Source organism: Pseudopipra pipra, chromosome 1, assembly GCF_036250125.1.
Source record: "Pseudopipra pipra isolate bDixPip1 chromosome 1, bDixPip1.hap1, whole genome shotgun sequence".
NCBI lineage: Eukaryota > Metazoa > Chordata > Aves > Passeriformes > Pipridae > Pseudopipra > Pseudopipra pipra.
The window spans coordinates 27308777-27331526 of NC_087549.1; the positions used below are offsets into that span (position 1 = coordinate 27308777).

The following is a 22750-nucleotide window of genomic DNA, read 5'->3' on the forward strand; positions in this document are numbered from 1 at the left end:
AACCTATCCTGGCCTGGCTGAACAGAGCAAGACCCTGGGGAGACAAGTATCTGAGGTGAAACCCATCTGTATCTCCTTATAGGTCTGCCAGAATAAACACAGGAATATATGTCAGTTATGTGACTTGTATGTAGGGCAAATATACACTTAATCTTCTAGTAAATCACCTTTTTTCACACAAAGATCATCAGTGATCCCTAGCAGAACAGCTGCTCAGATACATTGGGCTCTGGCCTCAGAAACCTCCCACACCAATGTCATGAGTAAAAAGCTATAAAAGAGCTGGTCTGCCAGAGTGGAGGGTCAAATAGCAGCCTGTAAGTGCTTGTAATAGGGGAGAGTATGGCTACTGATATAAATTCCTCTTTCTTAATGGCCTTATGCAGATGCAAATAATAGAAAATTTTTAATGAAAAAGTAAAAAATAGGTGACCTTCACAAGAAATTAATCATTTTAATCACACATTCTCTTTCATATTGAAGTATGTGCTTTAGCCAAGAATTTGTCCTGATTTTAATATTTTTTATTATGAAAAAAAATAGATTGGAAAGTGTCATCTCCTGCAACACTGATCTATAAAGATCTATCTATTACCAGGGTCTCTTCTAAAGAATATCATTATTTTTATTTCCTTAGGAGAGAACCAGGCAGTGGAGAAATCAGAGTGATTTTAAAATCTCAATAACAAAGAACAGGAATTTACCAGTTTCAGACAAGAATTACTAACCAAAACAAACTCATTCTTTATTATATGCCATCAATTAAATGCATTATCCCATTCTTTGTCTTCAGCTCATATCTACAGAAGGTATATTATTACAGTTTGAATTCATAAATTTTAGCAAAACAGTAAGCCCACAGAAAGAGTGTATTTATCACTTTATAAGAACCATTTTTGTGATCATGAAATTTCATGTGGACAGGCTCATATTTTTCTGTTCTTTATAAAGGCCATTTTGATTTTTAAAGCCTGACAAGTAGTTTTGCTCACCGAAACAAAATGTTCTTGTGCATATCCGTATGTGCATGTGTCTGGTAGTTGGCCCCTCCATGTTTTAATCTATTGGCCAAATTTGATAGAGTAATCAAAGTTTTTGTTTCCTGCAGGCTCCATGGAGCAGTTGAGAAGGTGGGAGGAGACCCATGTATGCTCCCTCTGGGGAAGGGCTACAACCTTTTTTGGGTTTTCTGTGCTGTCATTTGTTTCAAAGACAGGAGAGACCAGTCATTCCCACTGACAATTCTCAGAAGTCACAGAAGTTTCTGTATTTGTGTGTAGTGGATTTTACCTGGATTCACTGTAAAATGAATTACCTATGAATAGCCCAGCAGTGTTATCTTTCACCTGAGATGTACAAAAAGCCAATCAGTACCAAAGCAGTAAGTAAGTGTATAAGAGTTGGTTGGTCACCATGGGACAGCACTGACAGAGTGTTTATCAGTTTGTCTGTCTCTGGTTTTGCCTTTATCATTAAATGGACAAAATAAAGGCATTACACTTTAAACTGTATATACAGGTGCCTGTAATATTTCTTCTGGAGCACCTGTGCATGTATCTCTTCAGTTACTCTTTCTGAAGCTTATTATAAGTTACTTTTGAACTGCAACTTACTTTACCCACTTTTAATGAAGTCTATTAGGAATATCATCATGCATGTCAACTTACTGCAGGAGTTACCATTAGCTGAATGAACCAAACTAGTCAATTTAAATAGAAAGTTCAGTTACTTGAAGCACTTTGCTTGTTTCATTAAATTCATCAAGGATTTAAAGCAGCAAGTTATCTAATAAAGAACATTCCAGAAGAAACATGATAGCAAAGGTCAGAGCATTTCAATCAGGAACTGGACCACTGTTGAAAGGTTTATGAACTTTCAACTGACTCACCTCCCAGTATTTCAGGTCCAGACACATCAGTCAGTAAGGAAATTAGCCCTTTCTCAACAGTATTTCTATGTCTTTCTCAGCATTTGAATGGGAAAGAAGAAACAATTGGCTAAATGAACTCATGATTTTGAATGTCCCTCCTAGATGTCATTTACATGGGGATACGGAAGAAAGCAATGGAACAGGAAATAAAAGAACAGTAACAATTTCTGCCTTGAATGGAAGATGATGTCTAAGAACATGATCCTGTACAGTAATGCCAAGTGGTAACACCCCAAGAAGTGCAGTTTGAAGGTGTGATAAGATTTAGTTTGAGAGAATAATAAAATCTAATCAAAGGACAGGTTGGAACTCCTAGAAGAGAAGCTACAATTGAAAAAAAAAACAAAAAACGATCAAGTCAGAAGGGAAGTTCTGGAATGTAATGGAGCAAAGAAGCAAACATTTTTCAGCAGCAGTATTGATGTTTAGAAAATATTGGAAATTGTTATATTCCTTTTCTGCTTTCATTTTTAAAATTAAATCCCAGCATTTTTTCAATTGGTCACAACCAAGTAAAGATTAAATATGGCATTTTACTTCCCATAAACTGTATCTGCATAATTTTTATTAAGATGTTGATGATTTAACATAAAACAGAATTTGAGAAGTCAATTTTTTTTTTGGCCTCCAGATTTACGTCAAAGTATTACACATACAAGTGACATGAAAAATTAGCTGATTTATGGCTAATGTGATATCTTGTCTTTGAAGACATTTTATTTGGAGATTTTCACCTCCTCTCCGCACATGCCAGATAACAAAGAGGCTGTAAATGTCAGGTGCTTGAAATAGCTTTTGTGCTTTTCTGCATCACAAAGTAGTCATCCATATGTAGGATAACAATCTACACCATTTCTATAGCTTTGAAAATGAAATTGTTTAGTCAGTGTTGAGAGTTGCTCATATACTCTACTTCTGTGAATATTCCTGCCTGAAATTAGCTTACAGAGGAGCAATTCAGAATTCAGAAGTGTTTCAAGGGTTGTCTTGAGCAAACACATTCAGGTGTTTAGCTGGCTGATCTCTCAAAGCCTTATGCTGATCTGGATGGTGCTTCTCTGTGTATCTCTTCAAATGTAACAACATAATGTTGTACTGCCTCATCCAATCTGTTTATCTCTAAAGGTCAGGTAATATTCTAGTGCAATATACAAATATACAAATTTGTTCTAATACAGATACAGGCAAAATCACACACATTATTTTAAGTATTACTGGGACACAGCACCTTCCCTTATCACTGTATTCAAATGCCATTAGTCCCACTGAAGGTAATGGGGTTTCTCATGTGAGACAGACTATTTTAAACTGAAAGAGAGTAGGTTTAGATTAGATATTAGGAAGAAATTCTTTACTAGACCAGGTTGCTCAGAGCCCAATCCAACCTGGCCTTGAATGTGGTTCTCATCTCTCCCATATCCAGATCAAAAGTTTGGTCAAACTGACATGTTCTGAATAAATGGTAGGACATGCAGGCTAGGTATTAGAAAATAAAATCTCCCTTGATCCTCAGGGAAGGTATCATTAAATATTTGCCTATTTATCCAAGTATACACAGAAGACCATAGTTCCAAAGTGCCATTCTCTGGTGGTAAAAAGATTATTAGGAATTAATAAGCATAAATCAACAGCATATACAGCCATCAGACACACATAATGTACCGTGAATTACTATTGGAAAAGACAGTTAACATATAAGATAATAAAATTTTTATTATTTTTGAGAATTGTATACTGGATATACATAACTGGATAATTTTGGACATCCAAAAAGAAGAAAAATTAGTTAAAGGTCTCTAATAATTTCTGGGCAACATGACTAAACTAAGAATTTTTAAGAATTAGATTTTTTCATTCTGTAGCTACAGTGAGTGTAAAAGGGATATATGCAGTTCTAAAAGGTTTTCTACAAATATCGTGGCTGTTTTTCATATTTATATTGAACATATTTTCTTTATTTCCTACGTAGCATTTCTTGGACATGTCATTGGGAAGTACTGTTGGATACTCAGAAAATATATGGCTATAGATTTTTGAAGTAAAAAACATATGAAGTTCCCAAATGAGCTGTTCAGATGAAGAAACAGAGTGATGTGTCTTTTTCATTGCAAAACTGCCAAATAAATAAATAAAAAATAGCCCAACACAGAAAACAACAGAATTTAACTTGTGTTTATTCATCCCCAGTAAGTGATTTCCTATAATTTGTTCCTTGGAAAGTGCTCTTTATCTCCTGCAGCTTCTGTAAGGGCTTTTTGAAACTCTCATCTTTTTCCCTTTCCTTCTGCCTTGCACATCTCTCATATATGGAAACCGAACATTATCTCTAAATATCCATTCAGATGGATAATCTTCACAGAGATATGTCTTCTGCCCAAATAAAAATCTTGGGCTGTTACCAGATTTCTGATTATTAATTTTAAGGACACTATAGGAAAAATGGTCTTTTATAATACCAGTTACAAGTAATAATTTGAGCCTATGATCTAGGCCTCATCCAAACAACATGTCAATCTTTCCAGTTCCTTCTGTCAAGATGCTGGGTGCAGAGCCTATTTTTCCAACCAGATAAAAATTATCTGAGGCTCTCAGTGTCTCACACCCTCACTGCTGCAGTGTCCTTTCCTCCAACACTGTCAAACACAACCTTTCCGCTGTTTGCAAAGATCATTTTCTTGTTCTGTCCTTTGGATTGTGTCACCACCTCTTTGAATCCTGTGTCTTTTTTGTCACATTAAACACATAAAACTTGCTGTGAGTTTCATGGTCTGTCAGAGACTTCTCTCTCTTGACTGGTTAGCTGAAACTAGGAAACAAAGTGCCATCTCTAGTCTCTGATTAGCAAGGGTCCATTTATGTTTTCAAGAATTTTCAAGCAAGAAAAGGTCATTAATGGCCCCAGTGATCTCAGAAATAATCAAACTTGCTCCAAGCTGAGGTGTTTCTTTTTTTCTTGGAAAAGGGGGGGGAAGGGAGCTATTTGCTCAGCTACTTTAATCTGGAAGACAGCCAGATGTGGCAGGCAGCCAACCAGAGACAGGTTTGGTAAAAGCAAAACTAACTTCTCTCTAGAAGGATGCTTTTTCCCTATGAGTCTGAAATTAGTTCTAGTTTCAGTCAAAATGCTATCCCACATTAAAAAAAAAAAAACAGTAACAGACTGTATATTTACATAGCACATATATTTTGAGTATATATTGATATACATACATATATATACATACACACATATATGCATATATATATATACAGACAGTAAGCTACAAAAACACTGAGGCCTAGATCTGTTCAGGGGGGAAAAGACTTGGAGGCAAGGGACAAAACAAGCCAAACTTCAGCATGTTCTGTTAGAGGTGCGTCCCCTGATGACCACGGTTAGGGATTCACTGTGTGTCCTTCTGGAGAGAGGGCTTTCCCCAGCTGACAGACTGGAGTTCAGCTCCAGTGAGCTGTCACTGCTGCCACAGGGTCTGTGCTAATCATCTCTTGTGATCCCAAATATTCTCCACATGGTGCTTTATTACAGGAAAATGCATGGCAGCCTGATTCTATCCATAAAGACTGTGTTTTTGACGAAACAGTGTAATAGAAAACCTCCCTTTATTCTTTTACAGAATAACACAAAATAAGCAAGTCATCTTTTGCAGTATTGTTTCAGACATTACTATATTTGTTTAAATTTTTAAGATGCCTTCACCATGAGGTGAAATTTTAACTTTTTTATTTTTTCTATTAAATCTGTAACTTGAGCAAAATAGTTCAGAATTCTTCCCACGGTCTTAACAGCCATGCATATAGTTTGCAAAATACCATCTTATTTATCATAAAAGAAGGGGTATAAAGATGTGTCCAGTTTTGTAAAGATGACTCTAATGAAATCTCTAAGGCATAAATTAGGATATAGAATAAAACAGATTTAATTGTCATCTTGACTGGTGCTCAAACACAAAGCTATGCTTTGAAATATCCTGGAACAAACCAGCTGGGAAGAAGTTAAATTTAATTATGTACTTAAAAAACATATTTTCAAACATAGGGACCTGCATAGGCTTTATTAGTGTAAGCCATCCATCTGAGTAAGTGGAATGATAAATATGTAAGACAGGTCAGCAATATGTACATGCAATGTAAACAGATGTTAACTCATCTGAATCATTTCCCAACAAGGCTACAAATGAAAAAGTGCAAACATGAACAGCACAATGCAAGCCACTGGGAAATTAGTTGGGAAACACTAACAATAACTAAATGAAATTTTCAAGCCAAAACACTACCTATTTGAGAGAAGAAAGCAAAGTGAGGACATAGTCCAGAAACCTTCACAGAGGGGAACCTGTAGATGAGGAATATAACCCATGTCCCATCACCAAGCTCAGCAACATCCTCCTGCTCTAGAACATGGCAGCCAAGTCCAGCCACTGCCAGAGCAGTATCTGCTTTGTATTTTCAGAGCTCAATATAAATTACCATTCGCCTTAATGGTTTTAGATACAGACTGAACTTTTCCACTGTGCAATCAACTTGTGAAGTTGATTCATATGATGTTGCAAAAAAGCCACTGTCAGAATAGAGGTGATCTCACTAAAAGAATACATATGGATGCATCAGTGAATAGTTATTTAAGATGCTATTTCCTTGCTTGCAGTCATGTGAAGTCAGCACTCTTGTAGTTCAAACAAACATCTGAAAAAGATGCTATCCATCATCAGTTTCCATAAAGGTATATTACAGAGGACACTGATAAGTCTTTCTTTAAAATTCTGTTCTTTTTACGTGTTTCTAAATAGTAAAAAACACAGAACAAAAAAAACCTTAAGTAAACATCTTTATTATTGTTGGATTTTTTAATGCAGAAATAGTGTTATTTCAGGTATAGGCTTACAATCCTGTTTCATTGTTGTTTATGCCAAAACAAGAGAAGAGAACACCCTGGTCAACTGCATTTTGATCAGGAGCCAAAATGTGGTTTCAGATATTTATGCACAAATTTCACTGACAGCTGCGAAGTGAGAATCTGTCTCAAAAAGATCCACAAAAAAGATTAAGGACTCTTCTTATTTTAACACCCTTTTTACACAGAAAAGCCAGTTGCATACATGAAGAAAACATATATTCAAGATATGAGGACCAACTTCACAAAATTCATGTCACTTTGACTGCTACAACATTAAAATGGAAAATTAGTCTTCTAATAGAGGCAACCAGTTGTGACACAAACAGAAACAGCTCTTTCCCCTTTCCATTGTTTTAACTACATATAACTCAGTGAATACAGTTTTCAGAACAGACTTCTGTTTCATCTGTCCATTGCTGTAAGAAATTAAAAGCTTAGTTCTTTATCAATGATTATAATACAATTTCCTATCCTTTCATATTTTATGTAAGTATCAAATACCAAAAGAGTGCTTTCACTTATTTCCAAGAATGCCTTGTACATTAACTGGTGCAGCTGAGAGCTGGATATGGATAATGCTGAAAACAACTATTGAAAAATAAGTTTTTAATGGTGAAAACAATTCTCTTAACTGCAACCTCTTTGGCATGCAATAAGGCAAGCATCAAGGGACATGTGGGCAATAGGAAACTGTTTTGTAATTTTTAGTAGAATCTTCTTTCCTCCTTTTTACTATTAACAAAAGCTAATGTTAAAGCAGTTATGAAGAACCAAACAGATTCTCTACTTCCATTTTAACAACAGGATTTGCCTAAATAAATGTTATCCTCTGAAAGTGAAATTCACATTTCACAATTCAAGTTTCAGCCTCCAGATGTACATCTAGAGGTCTGTCTAAATGCAACAAAGGACACAAAACAAAAACATCTCTTAGTTCTAGAGGTCGTCTCACTCGGAGCCACCCAACATGAGCCAGGTCCTAGAGGAATGATGCGCTCACCATCCTGAAATACCGAGGCTGAGTCGGGCGCCAGTTATCAACCAAGGGGTGATCAGGTTCATTCTCGGCATTCTTGGATAGGCTGCGGAGCTTTGCCATCTGCAGAAGAGCAAAAATTGAAATGTCCTGATGGGAATCCTTTGGGATCAAATCCACAGCCCAGCAATTAAACCAAGGAGGCTAGTCCAGCCCCAGAAGCTGTGGAGAAAATCTCCTTCAAAGTTGTGAAGATGTCCTTCACCTCCCCCCCACCACAAGGACTATACTCATGTTCTTTTCCTCACAGTGATCTTCTTAGAAATAGTCGAGATGGAAAAATGGGTCCTATCTGAACAGGATTGTGAAAAGTAGTGTCATTTAGGTACTGTCTACAGGACTGTGTAAAGCCACAGAAACTATGGCAAGTACTCAGAAAATGCAAATAGAGCAGAACGTGCTCTAATAAACCTCTCCTACTCTAACCCTGCCTTAGTGCCTCTAGAACTGCAAGGTGTTAAGGCTAAATTATAAACCAGTTGTTCATTTTCATGGTAGGTCTGTAGCAGAGGATATATTCTGCTGCAGTGACACAAAGTTCATTATTAACAACAGCCATATAAATCTGGATAATGACTTGGTCAAGGTTTCAAATTGTTTGTAAACAAGGTCTGCAGCTTGACTCTCCCTGGCCATTTATTTTTAACCAAGGTATAGGTTTTTTTGAGGGATGCCATAACAGGAGTTCTGCCCATACTCTTCAAAACTGTATAATGCTCTTCCTCTACTCCCTTCTGATTTTCAGAGGGCACAACACATATGCCCACTTACAGAGACATTATGTTCATTTGTTGTCCCTACTATGCACAACATTGGACCCAAAGTACATCAGCTCTGACTCAGACACTTGACACTTCCCTGTTTAAATCACTTACCACAAAAGGCATGCACACATTTTCCATGTGTAAACTTGAAAATGTAGCCCCATGCACGGCACACATCACCTTTGTTCACAAGGAGCTTCAATATGCTGATGTATCTACCTTTTCCAGTACAGACTTCAAGTCCAATAGAAGCAGAACTTTGTTTTGGGTTGTAAAACCTGGGTTCACTGTGATTATACTAGTTCCAGTTTATGGACTGAGCTAGCTCAGGCATCTCAACATTGTTCTTCACTACACAGTTCAGAAAAGCCAGCTATCTCAGTCTGCCTGAAAATGATGAGGTCACATTTATAACCAGTATAATATGCCTCAGATGGATTATTAATCTGAAATGAAATTTCAGATTTCAGATGAAAAATAATTTGTATGAGAAGAGATGAAAATAGTTCATCAGTTTTCTTAATACTGACAAAGCACTATTGGAGAAGGGTGCTGAAGTTTATTATTATTTGTGGAAGATCTGCTCTACTCAGTAAAAAAATATGTATTCAGGTTACAACTACATAAAGATGAAAAAATTAAGTCTGCAATTGGACAGACTTATTCCACAGTTAAATTTCTATTCTTTCATTAAAAGTAATTTGAGCAGCTAGGCCACCCACTCTACATCTCACAGGGATTTCTGGTGAATTGACTTTTCCTGCAGAGTACTGATTCACAGCCACTGCACTTACCCTTGTGGCTAATATACAGTTACCATCTGGCTGCAAAAGCATCCAAGCAATCCACTGCAAATGCACATGCACTTAAAATAATCACTATTAATGAGGCTGCCATGGTAGTACATTTCCTAGGATTAGAAATAATTGGCAACACAATCCTCTTATGAATACGCTGTTTAGACTGCAGGACCTCTGGAGTAAGGGAAGGCTTTCTATTGTATTTGTATACAGTAATTCACACACACTGCCAATTCTGCCTGAAAAGCAGTTACCTCAGGATAAGAGCCAGTGTCCTGTCTGTATGTAATAATTTCACCTTTACCTTAAATGCTTCATTTTTTCTACAGGAGGGCTAGTTAAAGAACAGTCTGTATGTTTCCCAAAACTCACTCACTTTAGAACAGCAGAAAAAAAGACCATGACCCAAACACAGCAGTGTTCAAAAAGTCTTTTCATGAAGCTGGATCAATGATGTGATTAGTTATTCCTTTAAAAATGGATTTTAAATCAGAGATGCTCAGTAAGGACTACACTTTTCCCAGCAAAATCTGGAGTTGACCTTCTGTAATATAAACATCAAAGCAGATTCATTTTGTGGAAACCAGTCAGACCATATTTGTAGTTTTCACACAAGTACCTACTTCAAAACTGCCCCCATATTTTAATTTTTGGATGGGCAAGGAAACAGGAGGCAGATTAATTCAATAAACTAAAAAATTAAGCTGTAGGTTATATGAATATATTACCATATTTCCCCTCTTGCCAGCTAAGGTTCTCATCATACCTGAGTTGTATTATTTAAAAGAAAGAGCCACATAAATACAAAGTACTAGAAAATGGAAATTATTTTTGGTGATACATACACATCAATCAATGCACTGAAACACATTATCACCTTGAGAACCTCAAATGAAAAGTTATGTGTTTACCTATATCTACATAATATGTCACTCCCTTGATTAATATTCATGTGCTTACTATCCTGGAGTCTTGGAATTTGTGCTATCGTATCATTGTAGTCTGCTGGCTAGAGGAGTAACCTCAGATGAGAAAACTGACTCGTGTGGTATGAGAAGAATCATAGGCTGAAATGTGATGAAAGAGGGCATTCAAATTCCTACAAATGGGATTGAGGGGAAATGAGGATTAGCAAGAAATACTTCTTTACAGCAGATGACCAAAGAAGTTTTTCACACTAACAATAAATTATAGTTGTCTGATGCTGCTCTAGTTTGTGAAAATTTAGTTCGTATGCCTTCCAGAAACACAGGTGTCAAGCACCCGATTCAATAACTTACTTGGTTACGTGATGCCATCTAGAATATGGGGCAGACAGAATCACCAATCCCATTACATTTGTATTCTGACAGACAATGGTTTTGAAAGCAGCATGCTTTAAGAGACACATTTGCAAAGTAGAATATTCAAAAAGTTGTAAATGCTCAGCTGCATTATGTAAGATCACTGGACTCCTGCTTCATTCAGTGTGCAATGTAATTAGGGTACCTGACTGCCCCAATGCATTTAATTGCAGATGGTCACTTTTTCAAGGGACTTTATTACAGAATTTATCTGGTCATTCCCCTCAAACATTCATCATGGTCAGCAATGAAGACTTTACAGGAGGAAGTTTGAAACAATATAAACGTTTGAAAAAATCCTACATAATCAAAGTTTTTGGTGCAAACCTAAAATATACTTTAGCTAAATGTGTCAATGTTCTGATTTAAATGGTTGCAGAGGAATACAAGTTAATGGCTGGAGCTCTTGGTGGAATGCAGTGTTTTGAGCTCTATGTAAAATACAAGGTATGAGACATATCCAGCTGCATCCTTTCCTACTAGCAAGAGTTAATGCTGTAAGAATACAAGGCTCTCAAACCATTACAGAACCAAAGAGAGAACTACTCTTTTTTTTAGTTGATGTTGCAAGAGTGGGCTTGCCCATGGAGGCAAGAAATTTCATCTATAGTAGCTAGAGCTTGCTGTCAGTCACACTCCAAACTGCTGTAATCTCTTACCATCTCCACTGTGTTATGTTTTGACTGATTAATAAAGCCTTCTGATGTCTGTGGACTTGACCTTCCATGGTGTCTGATGTGGGCTAGTATTTCAGTGTCCTTTTAATCATGTAATTTTTCACAAACCCAATGAGCATTTTCCTTGTCAAAGGAATAAGATCAGGCTGTGACATACAAGTAAAAAGCGGGTAAAATATTATCAATTTGAAGTTTACCTGGTCTGAACTGACTATGATAGGCTCTCTAAGAATAATCCAGGTGACACACTCTTCACAAGGTGGAGTAGTGAAAGACCCATGGTATGTCCAGTAGTCATGAGATTTCGGGAAAAGAATTGAAGGATCGAAGTTTGGAAAAGGAGCTTCTTTCCCCTTTAAAAAAAAAAACCAAAACAACATAACAAAACCAAACAGAAAGCTCATCAACAGATCTAGTCTATTTGCTCTATTTTAAGAAACACATACTTCAAAGGTAAGCACAGATCTACACAAGACATAATGATGCAGTGTGAAGATAAGTGGACTGAACAACCCTCACAGATGGGCCCAGAGAAGCAGGACACAACGTAAAACTCCGTGATGCTACTTGTTGTACCTGAGCTAACTCATGTGAAGCGGCGTCCAGTACCAATGTGTTTCACTCACTTCTGTGCAGAAATACTCTTCCTTCTGGCCTCCTTTCTTATGGAAATTCTGCCTATCTATTGAATATTGGATTAGGTTACCATAAAACGAAGTGGGACAGGTACTACTTTTATAATATTTGTGCTGATAACGAACATGACAGCCTATGAAATGTGAGATTTATCACATAATGTTATCTGAGACACAAATGTCTAGTCAGTGACATTTCCAGAGGACCATTAGGCAGCCTATATTAAGACTGAATGGACCAATTTCCTAAGGTGCCTTTTATTTGCCACTCACCACTGAGGGAATAAGACTCCATGCCTAGTTTTTAGGTGAGTGAAGTTTAGCGAAATGTCTCATTTTCCCAAATTTAAAAGGCCCACTAAAGCCAGAGAAGGCTCATATGTAAATGGAAGAAAGGACTCTTCATGTTAAGGAAGAGCTGTCCATGGTTTTATTTACAAATATATTCTGGCAATGTTGCAGAGCAGAATTTGAAAGCTAGAAAGTCAGGCATCTCGATTTTTTTTTTTTTTTTTTGTCTTGAGACTTTGCAGCAATCTTCCTATAATGAAAAGCCCAACATCATTACCTTTGTTTTGATAGCATTTATTTCTTCAAGAATTCTCTTCATCTCTGGTTTAGGAGTTTCCCCTACCTGTTAAAAAGAATGAACTAAGCAAAGAGTTCTTCTTAATCAGCTTTCTTATTTCTCCTATATTTCTACATGTGCATCTAAACATACATCAACCATAAAGTTACAATACATTAATCCGACCCATCGCCCATACCACCTTATTAAGCTAATGTCTTCTCTTTGTACCCTTTGCCTGTACCCCAACAAATACTATGATACAAAGGGAGACATTTTATCAGTACAGAAATAGAGCATAACAGGTAATTTCACAATATAGTTATTCCTGTTGACATTAAATTTTAGCCTAACAAAGATAAACAGCTCTTTGGACTCAAGTACAGAATGTGGAAAAAAGTTTTATTCTAGTTTAAAAACAGATTTCATGGTCAGATCTATTGTTTGCAATTGTTGATCTCAAAAAAGACATCTGGCTTTCTATCTCTAATGAATATTAATTAAACAAGAGAGAGGAATGGCCAATATTTCAGGCTAAGGCTGCATGCTCCCAAAAGGATTTAAAAAAAGGATGACTTACATGTATTGTCTGTGATAGAGTTTTGTTTGGGAGATAGTTCATGAAAAGCCTAGAAGAGGTATCTGTCCTTGAAATCTGTCCACAATTAGCACAGAAGACAGCTGACTGCTGTTGGGCAAAGGGCCACTTCTGACAAATGTCCCCATTCCACCAGCCACATAGTCACACAATAGCTGCAGGGACACATGTGTGTACTATTGGGTGCCCTTTGAGATAACATGACTCATGCTCTATAACTTGAAAAGGATACATTATCAAAAGTCAAGTCCTTCAGTGTGGTAGAATAGCTAGAATATATATTTAGAGGTTTTTGCTTTTTCTAACTCTCTAAGAATAGAAAACTCTACAGTAGCAGTAACAATGAAGGGTTACATGCTTCTACTTACTTGCAAAAATATGGCCAAAACAGCTACCCCATCAGTTCTTCTCCTAGCATCAAGGTAATTACTGTATTTGGGATTCCAGTGTAACATGTGTAGCTTGAAACAAAGAAAAACATGTATTGAACAGCATTATTGAACAGCAAGCCATCAGAACCTGAATTTACAGTTCATCATATAAAGGAGCAAGTTTGAGGCAATAAAGAATGATGATTAGGCATTCCAAAAATGGAAAAAGAAAAAAGGGACAGCAAGTCATATATTAGTAATATCCGTCATATATTACCATTTCTACTACTATTTGCTTTGAAATAAACTATAAACTTCTTAATACAGAAATTGAAAAACTATAACTGAAATCTCATCTTAAAACTGAGTAAGATGCTAATGTAATCAGGTAAAACACATAGTTCAGATGTCATCTACTGATATGTGATTCATTTCCATTCAAATTATAGCCAATTCCAGCAAAGAATCCATGTGAATGTAAACTCTGTACATTGTTAGTCCACAATTCTCATCTTCACTTACAATCCTACAGTGGCAGAGAATCAAAGTAACATTCTTCCTCCTTGCTGCTCCAGCAAGTTTATACTTCTGCTATAATACTATACTTTCAGAATACTGTTTTAGTAAGTTTGCCCTGTTGAATAATTCAGTCTTGCTGTATAGTGTTTCAAATCATATTGTTTTGAGAACATGGAAACTTTTGTTTCACACAGTATTTTTCTTATGCTGTGGGAATTACTTCAGCCTAATTCAAATTTATAAGAATTGATGGGAGTAAGAATAAAATGGTGCAGATAAATAAGTAGAAAGAACTACCCGAAAAGCAGATAAATGGTAAATTTTGTCTCACTTGAACAATAATGACAAATTTTACTTTATACCCTGTTTTAAAGTAAAAAGTGGTGAGTCTTACCTCTCCTGCATACCTCACTCCATTCACAACATGCTCAGAGCCATGGTCATCAGACGAGCCCCAGTGGAAGTGCAGCTGACGTAGCCTGAAGACTCCTGGAAGTGGCCCACCTCTCAGCACTGCAATGGATAATCTGCAACAGCATCAGACTCAAGTATCTTCCAATTCTTTTAAATGAAATTTTAAATATATTTACTGTACAGATGCATCTACAGATGCTGACAGAACTGAGTGCCGCTTGAAAATCTGCACTGATTTTAGCAGCAGCTCAGGCAACCATCTTCAGCTATATGCACTTACAGGCAGATGAAAATTTCTTGTGTCTAGGCTTCCATTATAGTCATTAGAGATCATTGGTTTAATTCAGCTGCATAAATGAGCATCTAGTACTTTCTGGGATATTCCAGAAACACCTGGACAGGACTGAAAGATGTGATCTGGGATCTGTAGAAGAACTGTACATTTCTAAAGCAGTATCTGGAGGCATGGTGAAATAGATTAGGTTATCAAAGATATTGCAAGATGCCTGTGTTTGGGTAACTGAAGTAATCAGAATAGTCAAGTCTCCAGAGTAATTCTGCTTGCCTTAAGGTAGACATCCAACAGATGGTGACCTGACTTGCTCTCTGGACTCCATTGATTAAAGGTAACTCCAACTCTGTTGACTAGAATGGCAGTTTAGAGATATAACCCACCAACTTTTAAAATCCCAAAATAAGACACCTAAATTTAGACGTCTTAATCTCTCCTTGAATTCAGTCTAGTATCTACCCATACAAAAGCACACAAATTGAGATCAACTACTGAAGTGCTAGATGATAAACAAATTCCCACAAAACACTACAAAATTGTGTATCTTACTGCAGGCTACAACTTATTTCTTTAAAAAGCTATGAAATTACTGATGTTGCTTCTGCTATAATGGCTACTCTCTCTGGCTATAGAAGAGAAAGAAAACAGTAAATGAGCCAGAGAAGCAATCACTGAGAATGCAGTTTATTGTCCTAAAGAAAAGTTCAGCCTGTGATGAATTCAGTGATGAATGATACCCACTATTCCAAATAATCTTACCATTTTTAAATAATATTGTAAATGAAGGTGGTGTATTTGAAAGGATCAATAAAAATGGAAGAAATTCTTTACATACATCAAAAACTAAAAGATATTCAATTCTCAATCACTTTTTCTGAGGATGGACGTCACAGCATTCCTATAAAGCACTCAGCAGTACTCAAGAACAGGTCTTTATATGACAGAGAAAAATATCCTTCAATCTGAAAAGGAATTAAATCCATTATCATGTCAAGAAATAAAGTACTAAGAGCACAGCAAGCTGTTATTCTCAACAAATTCCTTTTACTTCTTCCCACAGACATTCAGAACTGTGGCCGACGCAGACGCGGTAACAGCAGTAGCTGACAAGACCATCAATTCTCCATTAGAATAGATCTGTAAAACCAAATAATCCTCTTTAAGGTAAAAACATGTCATTATTTCCACTGACAGGCCATCAGCAGACATTTTTGATTGGGCATTAGGTGAAGCTCTGCATCACCTTGTGCCAACATATTCCAGCTTCACTCATCTATAAATAGACAGTAACTTTTACCTAGCACAATTTCAGCAGACAGAATGATGCAACCAACATCTCCAGAAGGACAAAAAGGTGCTTCCTTTCTTTTAATTGCAAGTGTGTAGTATTAAACATATAAATATATGAAATGACAATGCACATAAATGAAATTTCACTACATTTTAAAAAAAAAGAAAAGTAAACACAGCAATTACAAGAATCAAGTTCTCCAATATCTAAAATATAAAAAAATCTCAAACTATGTCTACATAGCTCAAAATTAGTAAAAGAAATCTTTATTTTTTTAAACATGTCTTGGAACCTAAGTCCTAAAGGTATTTTTATCCTCCTGGGCTTTTGTTTTTAATACCACACAAATAAATACACAACCATATAACAGACAAAGAATATGAAATAAAAGTTTATAAAAGAAGCGGTGGTATCTTCACATTGTTTTTCAGTAGTATTAATATATAATATTTATATGTAAGAGGGAATTATTCTAACAATTATTACACAGGAAATGTTCACCTTAAATATCTGAGACTCACAGTTTTAAGGCTGTAATAGCTGTTTTCCTATCACAAAACACAACAGGATGCTGTTCCAGAAGGCCCCATGACTCACTCTGAGCTTCTACCTATGCCACTGTATGAAATAAAAAGCAAAAGCTTGAAAAAAGGAGCCTGCAGACTCAATATAGGCTGATACACAGGCAGCCAGCTCTTCTCTTTCTTAAGTCTTCTGAAATACTGTGTAATCCTTTTCATATGGCTAGCTGAATGGCTGGACTTACTTCTGAATACTGGAAATGTGGCATTTCTGTTCCTTGTTCTGCTGTACAGGAAGTAACAGGATGGTCACAGCAGAGTTACCAAAATGTAACTTTCTTAAACTTGCTGTCATTAAAGTAACATGGGCCAGGTGCAGGAATACACAAACCAGCCCAGGAAGACAACGTAGAAAAGTATTCACTCCTTTTGATGCCTTATTGTTGCAAACTCTCATCCCATTGCTCAGTACCGACTATATGAGTTTCCACATCACCCTCCATCAGCATCCGATACCAGACGTAGAAATGTCATGTCAGTTTTGCTCAAATTCTGTTCCCCGCCCCATCCACATAGAAGAATGGTCTATCACAGAGCAATCCTACATGAACACACACATGAATATCTATTCCAGAAAAAAGTTCACCTTTTATTTGATCTACCTCAAGCTGAGCAGCATGAGACAGAACTGGCTAATAAAAAAATGGGGATTTTTCACTCTCAATGTAATCACTAGGCAAGTGTTGCACAGAAGGATGTAACTAAGGCAATAAAAACCTTGTCTCTCACTCTGTGTACAGACAGCAAAATTAAGGTGTGGTGCAGTTCAAGTGGAGATGGCCACTCAGTCACTTTACCTTAGCTAGCTCAGTGTCATTGACAATAGAAATGTGACAAGAGGGGTTTGAAATAAGTGCATCCACTTGCTGAGCAGCTTCTGTAGGGGTCTGGTTGTTAATCTGTGCTCATGTCAATTGTCAAGTGTCCTCTCACTATAAAACTGGCAAATTTTGGCCTACAGAAATGCCTTCCCTGTTTGCTATGAAGGCATACTGTGAAAGTCAGGTGGGAAAATGCAAGGAGAACAAAACACTCATGAGTTGTGTTTATAAACATGACAAGAAGTAACTGTTCTTACAAGAGTTATGATCTTGCATCCTGCCAAATCCATAAAATGAATTGGTAAACCACAGTGAAATTAAATTAGTAATGTATTACTGTATGACAATTGAAAAGACACATTACCTTTGTTATGCTGCTTTATAACAGAATCTAACAGTGCAGTACAGAAACCACAGCTTTTTCAGGTCAGTGCCATATTTTAAATGTCTAAAAAAAGCCTCTGCTCATAAGAGGATTTCTGTACTGAAACAGTCTGGCTAACTGCAGGATAAAGGGTACTTACTAAAAGCTTTTGGAACTGAAATTTCAGTTCTCACTGATTTTTTTTTTTTTTTAAGCAAGCACTGAGTAGGTATGCAGAAGAATTACTTTTGTTTCTATTTGAACTATTTACTCTTACAGGGAAAGACTGGGAAAGAGAAGTGTCAGACAGAAGTCTGTCAGCCTACCTCCCACTCTTACCTACCTTGTAACATATGCTTTCCAGTTTTGGAAATTTGCTGGTTGATGAACTTCCATAAAAAATGCCAACAAAAACAACAAATTGAGAAGGTAAAGAAAGGCATCCATTTGATATAGCCTTAGTGTAGCCCTCCCCAGCTGCTCTGTCTGGGTTCCATTACCAGAATTATGTATCTTTACTGTTTCTCAAATGATCAAACACCATGATATAACCACCTAACCAAGGCATTACAAGGAAAGCCAAAGAGTAATTAATTGTAAGGTAGTTACAAGCTATATATCTCACTCAGCACCATGACAGTGGTCCCACGAGGTAGATTCTCTCAGGACACTTCTCTGACATGAATACTTTTGGAATTTTAGAAAAAAATGGACTCTGCTAGTGGAAATAAGATTGCAGCCCTAATTCAAACCAAAACTAGGTCACTGCTGGATCTAAAAAAGTATCTGAGTTGCCATTCAGGCCAAAAAAACATACCAGTGGTAGGATGCCAAAGTACCCAAGTTCTGGTATGTGTTTTACCGGGCCCAGCCACGTAGGAGGTTTGATTTCAGCTCACAGTTCTTTCCTGGTTTTTGAGACTCCAGCCTCCACCTGCAATGATTTTACAGTGTATAAGGCCCTTCTTCTATGTAGGTCTGGTAAGACAGGAAACTGAGTCCCTAACAATCCATTAACTTGTACAGGCAGGCAGCAGACGCGTGACACCACTCCTAAAGCAACTATTTGTCAGCTAGGCCTTCAATTGTATAGCAGATTCTCAAACAGGCTTTATAAATAGCTGGAAATAAATTCTCAAATTCCTTCCACTAGACTAACTCCAAAGATAACAGTAATAAGGCCTTATTTAACCTAATACCTGAATTACATTGGATGGCACTCTCTCTAACAATTTAAGGAACTGTTCCAACTGTGAATATTCCAGGTGTTCTTGGCAGAAAAGACACAATGGATGTAAAACTTGGAGACATCCAAGGTAATTAATTTTATCACCCTTTTGACCCTTGTAATTTTTTCAGCCATCTATTTTATCTACAATAATGGAAATCTAAACAGAAGTGCTGATGTAAACATGATCACTCTAACTGAAAAAATAAACGAAGCCCTTAGTTTTCTGGTTAACTCAGACATAATTCAGATAGACAAAGTGGTAGATACATATATAGACATACTCAGAACGCATGTCTTTGTTCCAAAGGAATAAAAGTTTTATTCCTCTATGATTGCTATTGCGTATGTATGTATTATGCAGCTGGTGGTTCTTTTACATAAAAAATAAGCCACTGTACATATTCTAAAAAGCTTAAAACATGCTCAAGTCAGTAGGAGTATGCACAGTGGAATTTGTCCTGCAATTAGCATTATATTAGAGAAGGAACACCACCCCCAGTCTCCAAAGGCAATGGTATAACAAAGGAGACGTAACAGCAAACACTGAATGTTTCTTGACTTCAAAGAGTTGAGAAATACACCTACTTTTTTTGCAGTGAGTCACTTTTTACTTCTGAGATCAAAACACAACAGTTACTGAGCAGTTCATCTGAAAAAATATTCAGAACATGGCAAAACTTTCTGCTCTTTCTGGTGAGTGTTGCAACCATGCTGTAGACTGTTGCGCCTGGATACTCCCTCCCTTTCAAAATCCTTTGGCATTTATGCAGATGATATATCTGATGCTGTTCTAACAAATACAACAGATGGTAAAAAATGGTAAGTAATAGTCATGGAGGTCTTCTATGCCACAGCTACATCTCTTTACGTATCATTTTATCTGACATGAATAATATTTTTCTTTAAATAACATTAAAAATTCCCACTTTGCTAGAAAAGTAATCAATCTCTTGACTGCATAGTAATTTGTGACTTTTGGTAGTATATTAACTAGTTTACATACATTTTGATCCTCAGTTTTCATGAAACCCAAGTCATTAGTTAAAATTCATTAAATTAAATTCATGTCCACATATACTTAACATGAAACAATCTATTAGTAAAATTCCTCCTAGTAATTATGGCTGTCAATTCTAGTTATATTGTAATAGAAAGTGGAACTTTTAATGCAGTTAAGAAATAAGTCTGTACACTGCATGTTGTCATAGATACAAGTGGATAAAAGATTTTGAACATTAGACCTGGAACACTGAAATTTCTCTGCCCTATAATCTTCATTAAGACAAAATCTCATGAATGCCAAAGAGTTTTAACAGATTAAATACCATGACTTTGTGGCAACATCTGGTTCATTACTTCATTGATCAGAAATTACATGAATAGAGTTTTTAAATATTGTAACTTAAGATGTTCTGTTGGGCATCTCAAACAGCTTAAATGGAATTCAGCTCTCACACATAAAGCCTGGACTCCTAGCTCCTGGAAAGCAACACAACTGCAATGGCTTTTTGCAAACTCAGAAAACTTTACCTTGCACCGTAATTCATCCTGCACCATGTTTCTTTGCAGCTCTCTACATTCCCTAGGATTTTACCTATAGACTTTAAAAGTAGTCCCAGGCCTTTCCCAGCAGCAGTGCAGGGCACTGGAGTCACAGAAACGTGCACATCACACATAGGCAGTACACAGAGACCTTCTGACAGCCTGAGCATTCAGAGCAGGCTCTTCCATACAAATTGAGAAATATCACTGATATATAATGACAGTCAGAGATGCAAACAAAACTGACCTGATCTATCAAATGAATCATCAAACACAACTCTGCAGGTCTTCCCATTATTGAGGATGGTCTTAGCTGCACCAGGATCATAACTAGCAAACCATGGCAGTAGGGAACTATCATAATGCACCTCTTTATTATTGATTTCAATTGGTGACTGATGACGTCCTTTTGCAGTTGGGTAATTTTTGTGCCACTGATCTGGTCCTAGAAAAAAGTACAGAGAAATATCATGAAAACCTTTTCCAACTAGGTATAAATTATACTTTTGTAACAATAAACGCAAGCTTGGCTTTGCTTTGGTACAGAACATCAATTCAGTGCATTAATAAGTAGGTTACTAATTGCCTGGTTATTATTATTCATGCCCTGTCAAGAGTTTGACTGTACAAAATGCAATCCAATTATTCTAGCTGGAATACCGGATACTGCAAGTCATTCAACTGAACCTAAAAATCTCATAGCAATCTCAAGACTTATTAGGAGACTGATTATTAGGAGATTGACAACACACCAAGGAAGGAAACTAGAGGTGTATACTCCGAGTCCAGCAGTGGCTAGAAATTTGATGGGGTATACACAAAATTATTCAAATGTGGCACTGTGTATTCATCTGGAGTGAGAAAAGACCACCAATCCCTGAACAAGCCAGGAATTTGAAACATGGATTTAATTATCATCATGGTTTCACCAGTAAATTCATGTGGACTGTGCCTGCCCGAGGTTCAGCTGTTAGTTCCTGTAGCAAAGCGCAGGAACAAGAGGCCACGCCTGTCCCCAGCCTCTGCAGGCAGGAGGGACCGTGGCTGCACTGCACTCCCAACTTAAGGCTAGCTTAAATTTGACATTTGCTATGTCAATTTTTAAGTTACATTAACAGTAGGAAAACTGACTTTATTTAACTTAGAGACACCCTGCCATCGACCTCTCCTGCCATTGACCTCTCCTGCCACCAGCATCGCCTCTTCCACACCTGCGAGCGACAACCAGCCGGCCACGGCCACGCCACCTGCACAGCCCCGGGCCCGCCTGGAGCCCGTATTCTCCCGTCATGCTCCCTCGGGACGCGGAGCCCCCGTTTTTCCTGGGTTGTGCTCCCCGACCCGCGGCGGGGCCGGGCCGGGCGGGCCCCCCGCTCACCGTTGTCGCTGTCGTAGCCCCACGGGTAGGAGCTGGGGTTGATCATGGTGCCGGGGCGGCGCCGCGCCCCCGCCTCTCCCGGCGGCTCCGGCAGGACGGCGGCCTCGTCTCACGGCGGCTTTTTATAGACTCCCGCCAACTCCATGCCCGTCCCCGCCGCCGGCGGGCCGGCAGAGCCGGCAGGACCCCGCTGCCCGGGGGCGGGGAGAGCTGCAGGGCCTCGCACCGCCCGCCCGCCGCCCCCAGCCCGGCCCGGCTCCTCAGGTGTCCCGGCGGGTCGGGACAGTGCTGGGAATGCCCGGTGCGGGGAAAGGGGCTGACACCGCCTGCTGCGGCGCCGAGGAAATGGGAATATAGAAAAGCATGAGTGTCCAGCACTACGCACAGGCAGTACAGGAATAGTTTTCAAGTTCTAGTAAGATATGTGCGCATCATGCACATAAACCAGGAAGCTTAGCCTGGCTGGCTGCTGAAATTATATGCGCAGGTCACAGGAAGGCTGCCCGGGCTTTTTATGGCTGTATAAAGCCTATTTGCCCTAAGACCTTGTCAGGTTCGGAAAGGCTGGGTCCCTCCACAGGAGATTGTGTTGGGGACGTGGTACTGGAACAGGCTCCATAGGGAAGTGGGCACAGCACGAAGCCTGACAGAGTTCAAGAAGCGTTTGGATGATACTCTCAGGCACCTGGTGTGACTCTTGG

General features: G+C 37.9%; 1 protein-coding gene across 4 annotated transcripts; it reads right to left on the minus strand.

Moving 5' to 3' along the window:
* Positions 1-6742: 6742 nt before the first annotated feature.
* Positions 6743-22340, minus strand: LOC135411672 (carbonic anhydrase 3-like). 4 transcript variants are annotated; one of them, XM_064649593.1, is made up of 8 exons: positions 22050-22340; positions 20919-21116; positions 19715-19919; positions 14530-14662; positions 13614-13706; positions 12648-12713; positions 11642-11797; positions 6743-7923 (listed from the first exon to the last, which is right to left on the minus strand). In XM_064649593.1, exons 1-8 carry the CDS (start codon positions 22093-22095, stop codon positions 7804-7806), a joined length of 1017 nt encoding a protein of 338 aa, XP_064505663.1. In that variant the 5' UTR covers positions 22096-22340; the 3' UTR covers positions 6743-7803. The 4 variants fall into 4 exon arrangements, with proteins under 4 accessions (XP_064505663.1, XP_064505652.1, XP_064505679.1 ...); XM_064649582.1 differs by lacking the exon at positions 22050-22340 and adding an exon at positions 21803-21893 and having other exon boundaries at positions 19715-19914; XM_064649609.1 differs by lacking the exon at positions 19715-19919 and having other exon boundaries at positions 14530-14648; positions 22050-22334.
* Between the last annotated feature and the right edge of the window lie 410 nt (positions 22341-22750).

Coding starts and splice junctions, on each gene's coding strand:
- LOC135411672 (XM_064649582.1), bottom strand. CDS start 21,868: ATGCTGGTGGCAGGAGAGGTCAATGGCAGGAGAGGTCGATGGCAGGGT. Junction 19,915..20,918: donor TGATTCATTTGATAGATCAG/GTCAGTTTTGTT, acceptor TTGTTAGAACAG/CATCAGATATATCATCTGCA. Junction 13,707..14,529: donor GAGTGAGGTATGCAGGAGAG/GTAAGACTCACC, acceptor CTTTGTTTCAAG/CTACACATGTTACACTGGAA.